At 46.0% G+C, this 19,199-nt stretch overlaps 1 protein-coding gene across 9 annotated transcripts in view; it reads right to left on the bottom strand.

Annotated features, from left to right (window-relative positions):
* The window catches only part of LOC119953900 (breast cancer type 1 susceptibility protein homolog), a 94,974-nt gene that overhangs the window by 21,240 nt on the left and 54,535 nt on the right, over positions 1–19,199 (bottom strand). For all 9 annotated transcript variants that reach the window (XM_038778542.1, XM_038778541.1, XM_038778540.1 and 6 more), the window contains 4 exons: positions 15,186–15,333; positions 12,572–12,714; positions 10,481–10,803; positions 1,837–1,924 (listed from right to left, as the gene is read on the bottom strand). In XM_038778542.1, the coding sequence (XP_038634470.1) occupies positions 1,837–1,924; positions 10,481–10,803; positions 12,572–12,714; positions 15,186–15,333 (702 nt within the window). The remainder of the gene's footprint in view (positions 1–1,836; positions 1,925–10,480; positions 10,804–12,571; positions 12,715–15,185; positions 15,334–19,199) is intronic.

The raw sequence follows: 19,199 nt of genomic DNA on the forward strand, positions 1-19,199 counted from the left end.
ACTATGGAGATCTTGGGGGAATTTGACCAGTTTTCGGGCTATAAATTGATTATGGGAAAGAGTGAGGTCTTCCCGATCAATGCCAGACGGCAGGAGAGGAGATATGGGGAATTGCCATTTAGGGTGGTGGGGATGAGTTTCAATTACTTTGGTATTCAGGGGACGTGGAGCTGGGCCCAGTTGCAGAGATTGCACTTGGCTTGATGGTGGAAGGGATGAAGGTGTATTATAGGAGGTGGGACATTTAAAGGCTGTCGTTGACTGGGTGGGTGCAGGCAGTGAAAATGACGGTGTGCCTAGGTTTTTGTTTGTGTTTCAGAACCTCCCTATCTTTATCCCCAAGTCTTTCTTGTTTTTTAGGAAAGGTTGAAATTGGGGTTTGTGTGGGTGAGTGAGTCAGACTTTTTAAAAAACCGGCGAGGAGGGGGGAGGTTGCCGAATTGGCTAAATACTTATTAGGCGGCAAACATTGCGATGGAGAGGAATTGGGCAGTGGAGGAGAGGTTGGTTGGGGGGGCGGGTGGAGGCAGCAGCATGTAGGGGAACGGGTTTGGAGGCTTTGATGTTGGTGCCTTTGTCGTTCTTGCTGGCCAGGTACTCAGTGAGCCCAGTGGTAATGCCGACTTTTAGGTGTGGGGCAGTGTAGGCAGCACTTGGGGTTGGAGGGAATGTGTTTGTGGGTGCAGATTTGCGAGAACCATAGGCACGTGCTGGCAAGACTGGTTGTGAGGTTCCAGGGCTGGTAGTAGGTGGGGATCGAATACTTCAGGAACTTATTTGCAACAGGCAAATTTGCGGGGCTGCAGGAGTTGGAGAAATTGTATGTGTTGCCCAAGGTACTTGCAGGTTTGGGATTTCGTGAGGAGATAGGTGCCGTCTTGCCTGGGCTGCTGTCTCCGGTGCTTCAAAACAAGCTCTTGTCAGACGACAAAATAGGAGAGAATGTGTAGGATATTTCTAAGGAACTGATGGAGAGGGAGGATGCCCCAGTGGAGGACATTATGCATAAATGGGAGGAGTAGCTGGAAGGGGAGCTGGAGCTGGAATATGGGCTGAGGCCTTGCGGAGGGTGAATGTGTCCTTGTCGTGTGTGAGGTTAAGGCTCATTCAGTTTAAATTGGAACATAGGAATCATATGACAATTGCGAGATGAGCAAGTTCTTTGCACGTTGGAAGATAGGTGTGGGTGGTGCACGCGGGGGGAAGAGAGAGAGATGGCACGAATCATGTCCATAAGTTCTGGGCGTGTCAATGACTGAGGGGGTTCTCCGACGTGACGTCTGAGGTGCGAGTCAGGAGGTGGCGAAATGTGGGGTGGCGGAAGACCTAGCAGGTGGGGGGGGGAAGGAAAGAGAGGCCGATATATTCACCTTTGCCTCCCCGACAGCCCGGAGACGGATTTTGCTGGGGTGGAGGGACTTGGAGCCGCCGGCTGCGGGGGTGTGACCTGGCAGAATCCATGAAGCTCTGCGAGGGGTGTGTCTGGAGGTGGAAACCGTTCGTCGATTTCTTCAAAGAGAATTTAGGGGTCAGCAAGGGGGGGGGGGGGGGGATGTTTAAAAAGGGGAAGGCGGGAGGTCGGTATCAGGAGGCTGAAGGGTGGTGGTTGTTTATTGGGTTGATGTGTTGCTCTTCTGACATTTTGTAAATCTTTGTAGATATTTATTAAATGCCTTGAAGAAAAATATTTTTAAAAAAGGCGTCAGAGTGGGGGAACGTTTGTAAGTAGTGTAACACTAACATAGACCAGGGTGGCCAAATGCCCCATTTCTGCCTTGCAACTTCTTTTCTTGAATTCAAAAAGATAAAGCTACTAAAATAATAATATGCAGATACCTGTTTTCATGATGACATGGGTCGTACTGGGAGAGAAATTACTGAGGAACGTGGCTCCTGTTTTTCTTGCAAATGTTTCAACCAGCAACTGAAATGGGGGGGGGGGGGGGAAAGAAATACAAGAAAAATAATATTTACATATAATTTAACAACTTTTACCTCGAGAAGACATCAACATTACTTAATTCAGCTTCTTATATAATTAACACCACTTTTTCAGGCTATTGCAATTGTACGATAATGCAGCTGGACATGAAAGCAAGCCACAAATTGACTTCTGAAAAAAAAACCCCAAAACAGGCCATCTGAACATTTATTGAGGCATGATGTGGAGATGCCGTGACACTTTATTAAGGTAGCAGTGGAGCAACTGGATCAAGAACTGGAAAAATTCCACCAATTTTGAGCACAACTCAAAATTTTTATTCATCAGAATTTCTTTCAGAATACAAACATAAAAGGAAGCGAGGTCCCTTGACAAATTAACAATGGAAAAAAATGCTTTTGTCAAAATCAAAACCTGGGAGTGAATCCGGAGGAACATGAATTAAAATAAATCATTGGTGGCAGATGTGGTTAGCCCACCAATTACGCTTTTCTTTTTGTTTGCTGGCAGCAAAAGGTGGTACAGCTTGTAGATAATTACATCTCATTGTTTAACTGGGATACTCCGTCAAAGTCAGCTTGCTGTCACCAGTGCCATTACCATACAGAACTGAGCACTTCAATGAGACGGTCGTCAGGTTCTAGCATTTGTCAGTTTTTTTTGGAACGACGACAGCCACATTCAGTGGCTGAACATGCAGTTTACATATAAATTAATCCTTGAGCCACTTTGGCTTAAAAATGGGTTTCGTAGCTTTCACTGTACTCCTGTCCAAAGCAAAGATTTCAGCAAGTGTTTAGGAAGGCAAATATGACATCTCAAGTATTCTTGAATTCCAATTACATTTGCATTCTAGCTTGAGCTTTGCGTGCGTGTTTGATGCAATAGGTTACACCAAGGTGAGTGATATATTTGCACTTCTTTGGTGTCCAGTGTCAAAGTATATTGCGGAATGATTGGCTCGTCTAATAGTATGCTTCAAATACTTTTTTTTGTTTGAAACAAAACCTTGCTGAATTCCAACCGTTCTCCTTCCCTACTTAACTGCTCACTTTGTCTTTGCTGACCCCTAAAAAAACGTTTACACATTCTCCAGTCTCGTAACGCTATCGCTCAAGTGAAATGTGGCTGGTGAATAGCGGGAGAGGCCAAAAAATGAGATGCAACCAGCCCACTCCCGTAGGCAAAATCGGGATCTCGCCGTACTGAAGCGAGAAATCACTTAAGCCCTATTTCCTTACAATTAACGGGAGCCACCCCATAATCAGCATTCATCGGCCTTCCCAGCAAGTGCGCACGCTGGCACCAGTTTCTACTCTTCTTTAACAACGTGAACCTGGCGGAAGGAGCTGAGGAGGTAACGAGCCATTTTTGCTCACAGGCAAAGAGCCCGGGGGCGCTGGGCTTGCCACCTGTGTGTGTGTGTGTGTCTGCGTGTGCGTCTGCGTGCGCGCGCGCGAGTCCTGCTTACCCATTCCAGGGGCAACCTTTGTCCTGCCTGCCTGCCCCACCGACCATCCATAACCCCCAACGACTGTCGAAGCCTCTAGCCCGTGTGGCTGAAGGCTATTACTAATCAAATTCACCTAACATGCTTCACCGAGCCAGGGTAAAAGTTTGATTCTCGGTTTGGGTCATTCTCTGTGGAGTCTGAATGTTCTCCTCATGGCTGTTTGGGTTTCCTCCTTGTTCTCCAGTTTCCCCCCACAAGTCCCGAAAGACGTACTAGTTAGTTGATTTGGACATTCTGAATTCCCCCTCAGCGTACCCGAACAGGCGCCAGAGTGTGTCGATTGGGGGATTTTTACGGTACCTTCACTGCAGTGTTAATGTAAGCCTACGACCGATACAACAAGGTCCATAAGGCCACCGAGGATGTGGATGTGGTAAGCCTTACATGGTTAAGAAAGCACTTCACACAACCCAAGTGGATTCCCGTGGTTGGGCGGGCCATGTAGCATGTGGGAGTCATTGACTAACATCCCAATCAAACCGAGGTGCCTGAACACTGTGCCTGAACACTGCGGGACGCAACACCATGCACACACAGCAGCCAATATCCGAACGCCCAGGGGCTGGGACACAGCTCTGGGGACATGTCCACGACCGGAGGGTGGGTGAGTGCCACGGGGAGGGGACCAGGTCACGTTGCAAGTGGGTGTCCGGGGTACAGGGTCTGAAGAGGGCCTGCTGTGGCCAGGTGTGCGTGGGCAGAGCGGGGGAGGGAGCCACTGCTGTTTGCAAGTCGAACAACCTCTCCCAATTCCTTACAGATATTGAACCCAGAACTGGCCCTCGTGGTGCTGCTGGGAGTCAGGGCGGCCAGATGCTGGGAATGGCAGCAGCATGCAGATGCTCGAGGTGGTGGACCATATGCCAGGCCCCGCCCCACATACCAAGGACCCAGCTGCCCATCAGGTCAGGGAGGTACCCAGAAGGGGAGTGCCGGGACGGCCCAGAGTGTACAGGCATCGTTGGTCCTTCGAACGGATGATGAACAGCCGCATGCTCTGCCTCAAGAATGAGATGGTGTGGCACCTATGCCATGTCCTGGTGGACTTGGTACCACATGGAGGAGGACGACACCCGCTCCCGGTGGCCATCAAGGTCATCGCAACCCTGAACTTTTATGCCTCTGAATCATTCCAGGGCTCGAGTAGGGACCTGTGTGGCACCTTGCAGGTCACAGATGCTCTGAATGCTCGAACAGCAAACAGCATTATTTTTGACATGGACCAAGCCCAACTAGGTGACAGGAGAGTGGGATTCTCCATCATCGCCGGGATGCCCCACGTCCAAAGGGCAATAGATGCCACGCATGTCGTCCTGCACTCACCAAGCCATCTGGCAGTGCCCTATGTTAACCAAAAGGGGTTCCACACCTTCAACTTACAGCTCACATACAACCACCAGATGAAGGTAATGCGCATGCTTCCTGGGGAATATCCTTGACAACTACATCCTGGGGCAGTCGGTCATCCCCGGCCCCTTCAAGGAGCACCTCAGGACAGCTGGCTCTTGGGGGATAAGGGATGCCCGTTCATTAGCCAGAATCTGGCTAATGACGTAAGTACGGAGGCCGGCGACTGAAGGGGAATCCCGATACAACAAGGTCCATATGGCCACCGAGGATGTGGATGAGCGGTGCGTCGGACTCCTCAAACACATTCCGATGTCTCACCCGATCTGGTGGTGCACTCCAGTACACTGCCTGGTGGGTGGCCCGCTTTGTGGTTGCCTGCTGTGCCTTCCACAACCTCGCACAGCAGTGGAGCAACATGCTGGAGGTTGGTGATGAGGAACTGGTGGCCACCTCCGAGAAGGTGCAGGAGGACAAGTGCAATGTGTCGGCAATATCAGCGGGTCACTGTCGAGGGCAGGGGAATGATGATAACCTGCAGACAGCTGAGCGCCAGTGCTCCTCAATCAATGCCATAGTCTTACCCCAACCCGTCTGCTGAATGCTCGCTCAGGCCCATCAGCCGCATGCGGTGTGCCCAGGTATTTGGGGAGGTTGCTTGGAGTGATGGGCCAAGTTCGAAAGTCGGCCTGCATTGCTGCATTGTGGAAGAAAGCGACAGGCGACATGCTGGTTGTCTATTGTGTTTTACAATTCCCCACTCTCCCTGGCAGGTGTTCTCTGGGGGCTCAGGGGCTGGAGGGCAGCAGCTCAATTGCCGGCAGCACATGCACAGCTGTGCCGTCCTATCCCGTGTGCGGATTGCGGGGGAGATGCGTTGGTGTCTACTCACTTGTGCTGCCCGGTGTAGGTCATTGACCTTTTTTCTGCATTGGAGGTCAGTCCTCCTGATCACAAACTCAGCCGCCACCTTCGTCCCAGGCAGCAGTGGCTGCCCTATGGCTGACCCTCCTCGATCCTCGGGGGGAACAGCGCATCCCTGCTGGCCTCCACAGTGTCTAGCAGCCTCCCCAGGCCTTTGTCACCAAATCTTGGGGATGGTCTCCTGGGCACCATTGTTGCGAGCTGGCTGGGGTTGGCTGAGCAGGTGCTGTTTAAGTGCTGCTTGAACTTGTTAGTGGGGGGCTGGCGAACACGGTGCCGATGAATCAGCTGGTGAGGCTTCATTTGCGGCAAAGCCCGTGAGCCCTCATTAAATGGACCAATTAACGTTGAATAGCATTGCCGGCTTCGCTGGGCCGGCCGCCGGGAAGCTCGCGGCAGTCCCTGCTCGCTACCACACTTAGAAATCTTTCCAGAGAATCGCGCCATAATTTCTTCTGCCCACTGGACAGCTAAACCTCAGTTCAGCCTTGGAATAGACAACTGCACAAAGAATGAAATAAATTATGCATTGAACATTAAAAAAAAAGACCATTATGCCAACCTCTGGAATAATCTCGGTCACAATGAAATCTTCTCCATTATAATGGAATTTGTATCTGTAGATGAGACAGATAGTCTTCATCATAGGGCTGCAGAAAATCATTAATCCAACATCATTGAAAAAGGAATAAAATAGTACTCTGCTTTTAACATCGTTATTTTCAGCATTAATTTTACAGGCAATTTTCTTTGGTGCCGGACTCCATTACGGATTGACTCAAGTTAGGTATTGTCAGAAAGTAGTGAATGAAGTTCAGATAGACTGTCTCAAAGTATGCACATTTCCCCAAGATCTCTGCAAAGGGCAGCACGGTGGCCTAGTGGTTAGCACAACCGCCTCACGGCGCTGAGGTCCCAGGTTCGATCCCGGCTCTGGGTCACTGTCCGTGTGGAGTTTGCACATTCTCCCCGTGTCTGCGTGGGTTTCGCCCCACAACCCAAAAATGTGTGCAGAGTAGGTGGATTGGCCACGCTAAATTGCCCCTTAATTGGAAAAAATAATTGGGTAATCTAAATTTAAAAAAAAAAAAGAAAAAAAAAAAAAGATCTCTGCATGTTCTCCCGGTCAACTTCACAATGTAAACCGAAGCAGCATATTTTGCTGCTTCTTGGCAAATTCCATCAAGTTATTTAAATCGCGATCAACATAATCTTGCTCAGGGGAGGAGCATCGGGTCTCGCTCTATGCGGATGACCTGTTGCTGTATGTGGCAGACCCGGAGGGGGGAATGCCGGAGGTTATGGAAATACTAGCGGAGTTCGGGGACTTTTCGGGATATAAATTAAATCTGGGGAAAAGTGAGGTCTTTGTAATACACTCGGGAGACCAGGGGGAGGGAATTGGGAGGCTCCCCTTCAAAAGAGCAGTAAAAAGTTTCAGGTACTTGGGGGTGCAGGTGGCAAAGAACTGGGGGACCCTCCACAAGCTGAACTTTTCTAGGCTGGTGGAACAGATGGAGGAGGAGTTTAAGAGGTGGGACATGGTGCCGCTGTCGCTGGCAGGGAGGGTGCAGTCAGTTAAAATGACGGTCCTCCCGAGGTTCTTGTTTTTGTTCCAGTGTCTGCCCATCTTCCTCCCTAGGGCCTTTTTCAAGAAGGTAACGAGTAGTATCATGGGGTACGTGTGGGCACATGGCACCCCTAGAGTTAGAAGGGTCTTTTTGGAGCGGAGTAGGGATAGTGGAGGGCTGGCGTTACCCAATCTTTCAGGATATTACTGGGCGGCAAATGCATCGATGGTACGAAAGTGGATGATGGAAGGGGAGGGGGCAGCTTGGAAGCGTATGGAGAGGGCGTCCTGTGGCAACATAAGCTTAGGGGCACTGGTAACGGCACCATGGCCGCTCCCTCCCGCGAGGTATACCACGAGCCCGGTGGTGGCGGCCACCCTCAAGATCTGGGGGCAGTGGAGGCGACACAGGGGGGAAGTGGGGGGTTTGATAAGGGCACCACTAAGAGGGAACCACAGATTTGCACCGGGAAATACAGGAGGGGGATTTCTGAGCTGGCAGAGGGTGGGCATTAGGCAAATGAAGGACTTGTTTATAGAGGGGAGGTTTGCGAGCTTGGGAGAGCTGGAGGAGAAATTCGGGCTCCCCCCGGGGAACACGTTCAGGTACCTCCAAGTGAAGGCATTTGCCAGACGACAGGTAGAGGGGTTTGCCGTGCTTCCCGACAGGGGGGCGAGTGATAGGGTGCTATCAGGGGTCTGGGTCGGGGAGGGGAAGATCTCGGACATTTATAAGATTATGCAGGAACATAATCTTGCTCACTTCTACCACTGCAGCTTTTTGGGAAATATCTTTAGCCATTAAATGCAGATGATATTGAGGGAATTGGCTTGGAGGAGTTGCATTCACATCAAGATTAAATTACCACAAATGTTCTCCGAAGGCTTGTACACACCTGCTCTGCTGACTGTGTTTGAATTCCTCAGTGAGGTTTAGGAAAGATGTATACACCGTTTTCTACACTTCTCTTGCAGCTGGTGTATGGAGAAGATCATGTCCACAGTAAATCTGTCAGCACGGAAGCTGCATTGTGCTTCCTGGTACACTTGGATGACATGTAGATGACATCTGCAAAGTATTACCTGAGAAAGGGCCTTCCCAGTGACGTTAAAGGGGTGTGATGTCAATGTGATTCCTGTTGCCTCTGATTTTGCACAGTGTCTGCATCACACTTCTCCCGTGGAATGGAGCCTACTTTGTAGAGGAGGATTTCGTAAAGCTATGGCAATGGATGGGACTTTCCGTGCATGAAGTTTGGCTGGATTTCATCCTTGCTGGGTGTCTTTGTGCTCGTTAAGCAGTCCCGATGAAGGGTTTTTCATCGAACACGGCCATGACAGAAAGCTGTAGGAAGTACGGACTGGGAGATATCCATCTTACAGTAGCATTCAGCCCAGCTGAACAAGGCTGTGTCCTCATCCCCACTCTCTTTGGCATCTTCTTCTCCATGCTAAACCAGACTGGTTTAGCACAGTGGGCTAAATAGCTGTCTTATAATGCAGAACAATGCCAGCAGCGTGGGTTCAATTCCTGTACCAGCTTCCCCGAACATGCGCCGGAATGTGGCGACTAGGGGCTTTGCACAGTAACTTCATTTTAGCCTACTTGTGACAATAAGCAATTATTATTATGGTCCTGCCTTTGCTTTCCCTGCTGATATGGAGGAGTCGACTTGTACACTAGGACTGACAGTAAACTCTGCAATCTATCAATGCTGAAAGCGAAGTCAAAAGCACATTGTTTCCTGATCACAGAGCCCTTCTGCACTGATGTTGTTCCCCCATGGAAACTCAGCCAAACAGACTCATGGGCTGTCTCTCCCAGGCCTGAAACTTATTCTCCCTGATTCTAAGCGCCAGGATAACAGTGGTCATGGAACAAGGTGCTGCATCTCCACCTCTGATCACAAACACCGCACGAGAAGTGATTGGTAAATCCCTGGTGACAGGCAATCTGTCCCTTGCAGAGTTTGTTACACACATAAGGAAAGCAGCTACCACCTTTAGACAATTCATGAAATCTTCATGTAATAATATCAGACTGACCCTTAGGAGCAAGCTGATGGTTTATTCAAGGCTGTGTTCCCAGCACTTTTCCGTAATGGCTGTGAAACATGGGAAACTTATAGCTGCTAAGAAAAGAAGCTCAATAATCTCAATTTTTGGCGTCTGTTGCGCATTATGGGCATATTTGGCTGGACAAAACCATGAATGCAGCAGTCCTCTCAAAATAGAGCTACCACACTTGTTTTATTTTGTTGTTTTTATAAATTTAGAGTACCCAATTAGTTTTTTTCCAATTAAGGGGCAATTTAGTTTGCACATCTTTGGGTTGTGGAGGCCAAACCCAGACAAACACGGGGAGAAAACTCCACACGGACAGTAGCCCAGAGCCAGAATTGAACCTGGGAACACAGCGCCGTGAGGCAGCAGTGCTAACCACTGCGCCACGATGCTGCCCTCTACCACGTTTGTACAGCACTCATCAAGTAGACGCGCTTCATTGGCTCCTACACATTTGTAGGATGGAAGATATCCAAGGACCTCGGTAAGGTGAGGGAGTTGGAGTCAGGTGGCCAGTAGGACACCCAAAGATGTGCCACATGAAGACACCACATTTAGGGCAGCACGGTGGCGCAGTGGTTAGCATTGCTGCCCACGGCGCTGAGGACCCGGGTTTGATCCCGGCCCCGGGTCACTATCTGTGTTGAGTTTGCACATTCTCCCAGTGTCTGCGCGAGTTTCACCCCCCACAACCCAAATATATGCAGGTTAGGTGGATTGGCCTCACTGAATTGCCCCTTAATAGTATAAAAATAATTGAGTACTCTAAATTTATATTTTAAAAAATGAAGACACCCCATTTGAAAAGGATTTGTTTGCTGCATTTCCATCATCTTACGAGATGGATGGATGCTGACCAGTGAACTACCACTGGGTTAATGATCTTAACTGTTAATTATCGTGTCCCCCCGCCCCACCTGAAATGGTCAGGTTCAGTAATTACTCAGTAATCTAAGAGATTCGATCAACAGGCTTCAGTTAAACAAAATTAATTGGAGAGTCAAAGGAAAGGCATTAAAAAAAAGTTAATTCTTTATGTTGGCTTTGCTAATGGTACTAGTTGTTTAAATTTGCTTCAGAAAACACTAAATTGCCTAAAATTGACATGACTTAAACTTACAATTTCATTTTTGTTCAACCCCGAAGCCACAAAGGACATTTTTCTTTGAATAGTTGCAACCGTGCTCTTGCTGGCATTCGAACTTTTGTTAAAAACAGGAGACGAAGTTAGTGAAGCTCTGCTTTTCTTGATGCATTTGGACATTGCCCTTCTGTCATGTTGGGGTGGTGACATACTTGCATTGTCAGCAATATCCTCTGTACGCTGGCATCTTATCATGGGAGTCAAATTGGAAGGGCTATTTGCTGATGCCAAAACACAGTCTCTCTTTCCTGTACTTTCAAATTTCTGTGCCGACATAATGTCTTTCAGCAGTTCCTCACCTTCAAGGAATAAACACATATATTAGAAAATTTCAAAATATTAGAAGTTGTACCCAGACATTTTTGAAAATAATTAACAATCCTTGCTCTTACAATTATGAGTTAGAAGATTGTAAAGTTTTGGGACTGTGCCTTTAATTTTGGTAAAATAGAGATGGTCAGAGGACTTGAGCTGAAGTCTGCCTGACAGCAAGCCTGGGTGGGTTGATTGTTAAAGAAGGGAAGAAAATGCAAGTTGTTTCAATTTCTTCTTAAAAGTGATCAGTCTCCACAGGGATTTTAACATTGCCCTTATGATTTAGTTAAAGCTCCTAAAAGGTACACTGAAGAAGTCAAGACCAAGCAACAAATGAAATGGTGGCCCAAATGTCACTTTGTTGCTTGAAATAAAATTATGTCATGGAACGTAACCTTCGTTTTAACAGCAAGTATGGAGTTCTTACATTTACAAAGTTTGAAAAAAAACAATTAACCATTCCTTTTTCTAGTTTGAAAACTTATTTTCGGACAAGGTGTAGAATAACTGAATGGAACCATGCCAAAAAATTAATTGTCCCACCATTTTGTAGAGATTTAAACCCAACTCAGATGCAATGCAGGTAAAGTTGATGAACTGCAAAGAAGAGCTCAATTCATCTGCAAGATTGGGAAGCACCAAATTTTCAGCTGGTCAGGTTTCATTTGCAATCAAACCATTAAAGGGATAAACATTTTAGTTGCACTCTTAATTTCTGGCCATCTCCCTGGTGAGTATTTTGTGGGATTGCTACAGCATTTTCTAAAGGTAGAGAAGCACAGATTTGTCCCAGCTCCAACACTAATGCCTAACAAAATGGGATCAACATTATTAGTAAGAGTGTTGTGGTCAGAATTCTTCCCTCACCCCTTGGGGAGGCTTGCATCTGTAACAGGAGTACAAGGTGTGCCATTTCTAAGTTTGCAAACCACTGCTAACAGCACAATTATACTTCCGAATAATTTCCTAAAGAAATTCTGTAGTACTCGTTCTTTTATCATTTTGTTGTGTAAAACTCCTCGAATTGTGTTGTAGGTCATTGTTTTGCATCAACTGGTGCCACCGTAAGTGGTCCACACAGGTTAATAGTTGGCACCATGACCACAAAAAAAATGCCATTGTAGATTAACTAGCAGGACGAGTAAAGGTTTTGAATGTGAAGGCTGAATCTCTCTGGATGAGCAGGAAGACCATACATCAATTCTTCTTTTATTCAACATCCACACACAAACCAGAAGAAAATAACCAAATTTCAAATCTACAAATGTAGCTGGAACTCCATAGCCCAAAAGCGGTTAAGAATCAGGGATTGAGGACAGGACAAGATTGCAGAATGCGCTACATTACTTTCTCCATTCCCGGGACGATCTTTACAGATTATACTAACTGCTTGCGTTTTTATTACATAAAAGACATACTAAGAATTTTTTTTAATTCCAAACTGTTTATTTATTTAAATTCAGAGTACCCAATTCAATTTTTTCCAATTAAGGGGCAATTTAGCGTGGCCAATCCACCTAGCCTGCACATTGTTGGGTTGTGGGGGCGAAACCCAGGCAAACACGGGGAGAATGTGCAAACTTCGCACGGACAGTGACCCAGAGCCGGGATCGAACCTGTGCGCAGTGAGGTCGCAGTGCTAACCTACTGCGCCACAGGTCTGCCCTAAATTCCAAACTTATATAACTGAACTCTTGCAGATGTTTTGATGGGTGTTTTTATTCTGCATGCTTTCCGTTAATTGAGAAATACCTTCACTGTCTGAGTTTGTGTGCTCCTTTATCTTCTCTTTCTTTGGCGAATTAGTCATTTCTTCTTGAGAAGCTGCTTTGGATTGGAATTGGTTTAGCGAGCCATTCACTGCTTGGAGCCTTTCTGGTATTTGAGATAGTGGGCTGACAAAAACGGGTAAAAAAGCAGTAAAACATATTACAATAGACAACAATAATGTTCAGCACCATTTGCGCTTCCTCAGATACGGAAGCAGGCCATGTCAATATGCAGCAAGACCTGAACACCACACAGACTTGGGCTGAAAAGTGGCAAGTATCATTTGCACGACACAAGCGCCAGGCTGATAGTTTTCAAGAGAGAACCCTACCATCTCTTTTTGACATTCAATGTCATGATAATTGCTGAATTCACCACTCAGTAACCTGGAGTTCATAATTGATGAAAACGTGGATTGATGAGCCATATACATTCTGTGGCAGGTCAGACGTTGGAGACTCTGAGGCGAGTAATTTGCCTCCTGACTCCCCAAAGCCTATCTACAAGGCAGGAGCGTGATGGAATACTCTCCACTTGCCTGGATGAGCATAGCTCCTACAACACCAGAGAAGCTCGACACCACCTAGGACAAAACAGTCCGCTTGATCAGCACCCGATGAACCACCTTACATATTCACTCCCTCCACTACGGACTCAGTGACCAGTGTGCACCAATTATAGTATGCACTGCCAGCAACTTCCCATGGCTCTTTCAACAGCATCCTCCAAACTTTGGCAGATGCTTTGAAATACCACCACCTCCAAGTTCTCCTCCAACCACACATCTTCCTGATTTGCGTCTATGTCATGGTTCTTTCACTGTCGCTGGATCAAAATCCTGAAACTTACTTCCTAAATCACTATGGATGCACTGCAGTGGTTTAAGGTGACTCACCAATACCCTCAAAGGCAATTACGGGTGGACAACAAATGTTGGCTGTACCAGTGACACCCACATCCCATAAAAGAATCTACAAATTTGTGCAGGCAATATTAACACAAGATATTCTGTTCGTCTGCGAATTTCTCATTCCCAAGATAGTTGGAATGGGATACATGTACATTACAAAATATTCCAAATAAACCTTTGTTTTTAATCTATACGCTAAAGTAGAACTTATTTTTGGCAAGATTTGGTATTGCAAATGTTTCTGTGCCATGACAAACTATACTGGAGAGGTAACACTGCCAGTAACAGTCCTTCAGAATTCTAGAACCATGGCTCAAATTGTTCTTGGAGAAAACGAGGAGACAATGAAATTTATCATCCAGTTAAGCACGACATTAACGTGTTGTGCGTTTCTTCTTTTGTTTCAGATTGGTAATGTTTACAAATTTCTGTTTCACTGCTCTAGGGTGGTGCGATCTACTGGCAGCACGGCTCGGCCGGTAGAATCTAACTGGATTGCCACGTCTTGCGAGATCTCAAGTGATCTTGCGAAACGTCGCGATCTAAATCCCACATTATTTTGCAGATCTGCATATTACAGCGAGACAGCTAGTCTCATTCTAATATGCTCTTCCATGATCTACCGAGGAGTAGGGATCTAACCCCTTTGCCTCGTAGACCTCGGATGGGCGCCGTCCAATGTTGGTCTCCACAAACCGGGACCAAACGGAACAGCACTTGTGGGGGTCTCCCAGGGGATTATAGGCCCCCAGGTGCTTGCCTGGCACTGCCAAGGTGCTGCTGGTAGGGTCACTGCCAGGGGGCCAAGCTGGCATTTTCCCCACAGGATTAGGCCCAGTGGTGCCCTGCACGTGTGCCGGTGGGCAAGAGATCAGGGTACCATTTACAAATGGCGCCCCGATCTCCTTCTGCACCGAGGTGTTCCGGCGACCAGAGCGCCTCAATGCAGGAAAAGGGACTAATTGCGGCCTTGGCAGGGCATTCCCCGCTGAGGCCCCGAATAGAACTAGAGTCCTGCTGGTTAGCATGGTTTTTCTTGGCGAGCGCCGGGAAACACGTGGCTAAATAAGCTCGTTACGGGACTTTGCTCCCACTCAGTTAGATTGCGTCCATTCAATTAAATTGCGTTTCTAGTTACGTTGTGCAGCAAGCAATTGCAATTACTGGTTTTAACAATTTTTAATCAAACTCGGGTCATAAATAGTAGCAAACCTGTTCTGGCTACTTTGTAGATAATTTAGCGGGAGCAAGTATGAACCATCTTGTCATATTAGGACAATTTCAGAGAATTGCAGGAAAAGAATAATTATCAAACTAGTCAGCATCTGGTAAGAAGAATCTACCTCTCATTACTGCTGAGTATATTTCTTCAGTGCTTGTCATTTGGTTCATTATGCCCCTAGTATCTTCTTTGAAGCCACTCTAAATTCAGTAATGGACACTCTTCACGCAATTTTTTTAAAAACAAGGAAATGTGCAAATTATTTACTGAAGTATTGAAAATGGCTACAGAAGTATTTGTTCATTGACACCAGTACTATTTTAGGGTGTCCAGTTTAAGGGGAGGAAACATGAAAAACAAGAGAAGGCATTTTCCTCTCACACTGTAAACACATTCAACAGCTACGTGCTGCTTCTTTAGTCCAAAATATATGCAAATTTAAACAAGCTCTGGTAGAATCTTACTATTCGATCTCCTCTTTGTCCCCATGTGCAAAGATTACGCTTGTATTTAGCAGTGGCTGAGGTCTTGCAGCCTCAGCTGCCGGAAGAAATTTTGATTTTGATCTGTGTTGCAAATTTTCAGTCTGCCCCAGGGGAAATTCAGCAGTAACTGTTAACATAAAGAATAAGTTTAAAAAAAAATTATATACATTTACCCTAGAAGTTACAACATGGAAGCAGGCTATGTAGTCCAGCCAGTCTGTCAGTACGTGAGGTCCAATGCTGGAATTTCATATTTGCTTACAAAAATTGATTAAACATATGCCACCCAAGGCCAATTATGCTTCACTGCACTGATGATAATAAAGAATTAATCAGCATAAGTAATTCACAAATGCTGCAAGTGGGTTATGAAGGTTTGCCTGACTGCTACAAATTAATCTGGTGATTATACCCTGCTACCTGTGTAATATTTATGGATTGTTCTTCATTTACACCCCCCTCCACTATGAGGTTAGGTGGTTTTATCCCTGACCATTTTCCAGTCAAGATCTTCCATTGTACTTGATATGAATGGTTGAGGAGGCGTGGGAAAACCGACAAGGGAGAAAAATCAGGGAACAAAAGAGGGTTTGGATCTTCATAGGGAAGTATATACACCTTATTTAAAAAAACAATTTATGTTTACTTTAATGCAGCAACAACTTGCAGAAAGTAATTTTGCAGAAAGTAATTTTACAGCAGTAAGGAAGTGCCTGATAATGCAGAAACTAAAAAATTAATGGAAATCATGCATGAACTACAAAGTTTTAAAAATCAGAATGGGGGGTGGGGGGAGAAAGACGAGGGGAAAGCAGGAAGTGGCAACTGCTTGGGGTAAACTCAACCACAATCTGAACAATCCATGAACATAAAGTAGTTTTGATTGCCAATTATTTCTGATTTTTGCTTTCCCCTTGAAATATGTCAGGTCTGAATTTTCAAGTCAAGGGCTGTAACTCAAAATCATTAGTTGCCTTTTCAAAAGCTGCATGGCCATTTCAAAGCTCTGGATGAAAACACAATTCAGATGCCACGTCATAGATGTAACCAGCACAAAGCTACACTATGTTTACCATCTCGTAGTAATAGTCTTGAATTAAGCACATCTTGCTGGAATAGCATCTTTCAAGCAGTCAGATCAAACTAATCAATCGTTTGTGTTTTTGGTTAAAGTAATTGAATGATTTTGGATCTCATATCTTATTATTACCCACTTGATTGTTAACTGTAAAGTCAAAGCCTCATCCAATATCACGAGGTGATACCAGTGCATGCATGTAATTGTTTCATTGATCCCAGATGCAATTCATTTGAAACTACTAAAATGTCAGCATAGTAAGTGTCTTCGTAATCAACTTCCAAACATCTGCTTACCTCTGCAGTAAATTTAGAACAGAACAAGGCTGATGCCAGGTTCATTAGTGACAGATCAACTTCTAAACTGAGGACAGTCCCGTAACTAATAAGAGTGCAACGATTTTATCCCATCCCTCCACCAACACAGTTCAGAAAATTTGCCCTCTAGTACAGCGGGATCTCAGTTGAACTGGGATTTAATGCCAAAGTTGTTTCTTTGCATTTATTCCAAATACCGTGCACATTCAGGGTGGGGTTTTCTGGCCGTTCACACTGGCGGGATCCTACGGTCCCACCAACAGCACACCCCCGTCATTGTTTTGGGGTAGCCAGGGGTGTGTCAACGAGAAGCCCCCTTGACAATGGTGGGTCCAGAAGATCCCGCCGCCGGCCACTGGCGAGCCCCTCCCCTCCGTTGCAGGAAACGCCACAGAGGGAGGTGAAAATCCCACCCTAAATCTTTCATGAATTCCATATAAAAATAAAATAGAGAGCTTTAAAATTAGATGAGAACTTTCAGCATTAAACTGTAATGAAGTCCGAAACAATTTAATTTTTAGACTGGCTTGTTCCAATCTGGGTTTCAATTCTGCAGAGTCAGCTACAGTTCTTATCAGAACGTTTGGATATTGGCAGTGAGACGTCTCAGCTTATCTAAAGGGGACTTTGACTAAAACACTTTTAATTACAGGATTATATTGTACTTTGGGGAGAAAATTTTCAATTTAACCAGTTTCTAAGCCTAACAAAAGAATCTTTCTTGTATTCTACTCAATTTCTTCTACCATTGTGCACATGGCTACCCCTCTCATGAAGCAATAATGAAACTGATCAAAGAACAGACGTTAGATTTGGATCATATGAAGTATGATGACATGCCCTTGCAACTACCCTTTGGTTTCAAATCGGTCTTGGAAAGTCAGATTTCAAATAGTTCATCGATGGTTCTACGTAATATGACAAATGTTAAATTCATCACCACACACACGTTCTCCATCCTGTATAAACGTGCATGGTTTCCGAGAAAATTTTAGACCATCTCACGGGTTTTCATTTATGCAGCATGGAAGAATGTGTTTTGCTGCTTCACCTCGTTACGGTCCCCAGGGAAACACGTAGCATTTGAAAAGAAATTTCAGCTTCTAGTTAATAGCTGTCTGGAGGATGGCATGACAAGTTTTCACGTTTTGAAACTTTTACTGTTAAATAAAGCATACTGACTAAATGCCATCGTCTTTCAGTAGGCAATTTACACAACAGCAAGGAATGGAACATAGAACATACAGTGTAGAATGAGGCCATTCGGCCCATTGAGTCTGCACCGACCCACTTAAGCCCTCACCCGATGCAATAACCCCAAACCCAATAACCCCTCCTACCCTTTTTGGACACCAAAGGCAATTTAGCATGGCTAATCCACGTTACCCGCATGTCTTTGGACTGTGGGAGGAAACCGGAGCACCCGGAGGAAACCCATGCTGACACAGGGAGAATGTGCAGACTCTGCACAGACAGTGACCCAGCAGGGAATCGAACCTGGGACCCTGGTGTTATGAAGCCACAATACTAACCACTATGCTACTGTGCTGCCCACAGTAGCTTGTTCCCCCTTTATATGTATCACTCACAACACTCTCCATTGAATTACAGTCCTTAGAGCAAACAGCCCACAGTAACTCCCAGTTTCCAATATTTTTTTATTTCCCTGTTTTGCCAAGTAATAACTTTGAGTAACCACCTGCAGGCACCTCCTTTACCTTTGAGAGTTTCCCCAAATCCAACAACTGAAATTCCTGTCCCAATTATACTTTCCCTCTGGCCATGCCTGGACAAATCCCAGAATCCTGCACTAGCTGTGGAATGTGCCTCTTTGACAAGAGACCCTGTCCCTCCTGCACCCATTAGCTCACCAGAGCAGGCAGCACCTCTTCATTGCTGACCACATCAAAACAACTCTCAGAAACGCACTAATTTGCACGGAAGGCTGTAACCTGATCTCAATAACATCATCCCCACGTTCTTCCTCAAGGCAATGCAAATCACATGGGCCTTGCATTTATGTAAAAATGCTAATTATCTATCCTGGAGAGCCCAACTCACTCTTCTGGTGGAACTAAATGGACAGTTTAAAGCATAACTCTCACACAGCTTGACTTTCACAACACTTTCCCACGACTTTGAAGACTCTCAGGGCGGGATTTATCGACCAACCCGGTGAGTGTTTTACGGTGGCGGAGGCAGTACGGCAGCTGGGATGTTGTCAACGGGATTTCCTGGTGCCTGCACCCCTCATCACTGGGAAACCCATGTGCTGGCAAGGGTCCGGAACATCCTGCCGGCGTGAACAGCCGATAGATTGTGCCCACAGTCTCCACTGTCAACACACAGGCTGCTGCCACTGTCTTCAGGCATAAAAATCTTGCACCTTTTTCCCAGTAAAACAATCTAAACCTTCTTCTGATCTTCAATAATCAAACCACCCAGGCTTATTGCCAGGTATACTTATAATAGGTCGCATGATCACTTCCATGGTATCTTAAGAAGTCTTACAATGCCAGGTTAAAGTCCAACAGGTTTGTTTCAAACACTAGCTTTCGGAGCACTGTTCCTTCCTCAGGTGAAACAAACATGTTGGAC

The sequence above is a fragment of the Scyliorhinus canicula genome, chromosome 19, assembly GCF_902713615.1.
Source record: "Scyliorhinus canicula chromosome 19, sScyCan1.1, whole genome shotgun sequence".
Lineage (NCBI taxonomy): Eukaryota > Metazoa > Chordata > Chondrichthyes > Carcharhiniformes > Scyliorhinidae > Scyliorhinus > Scyliorhinus canicula.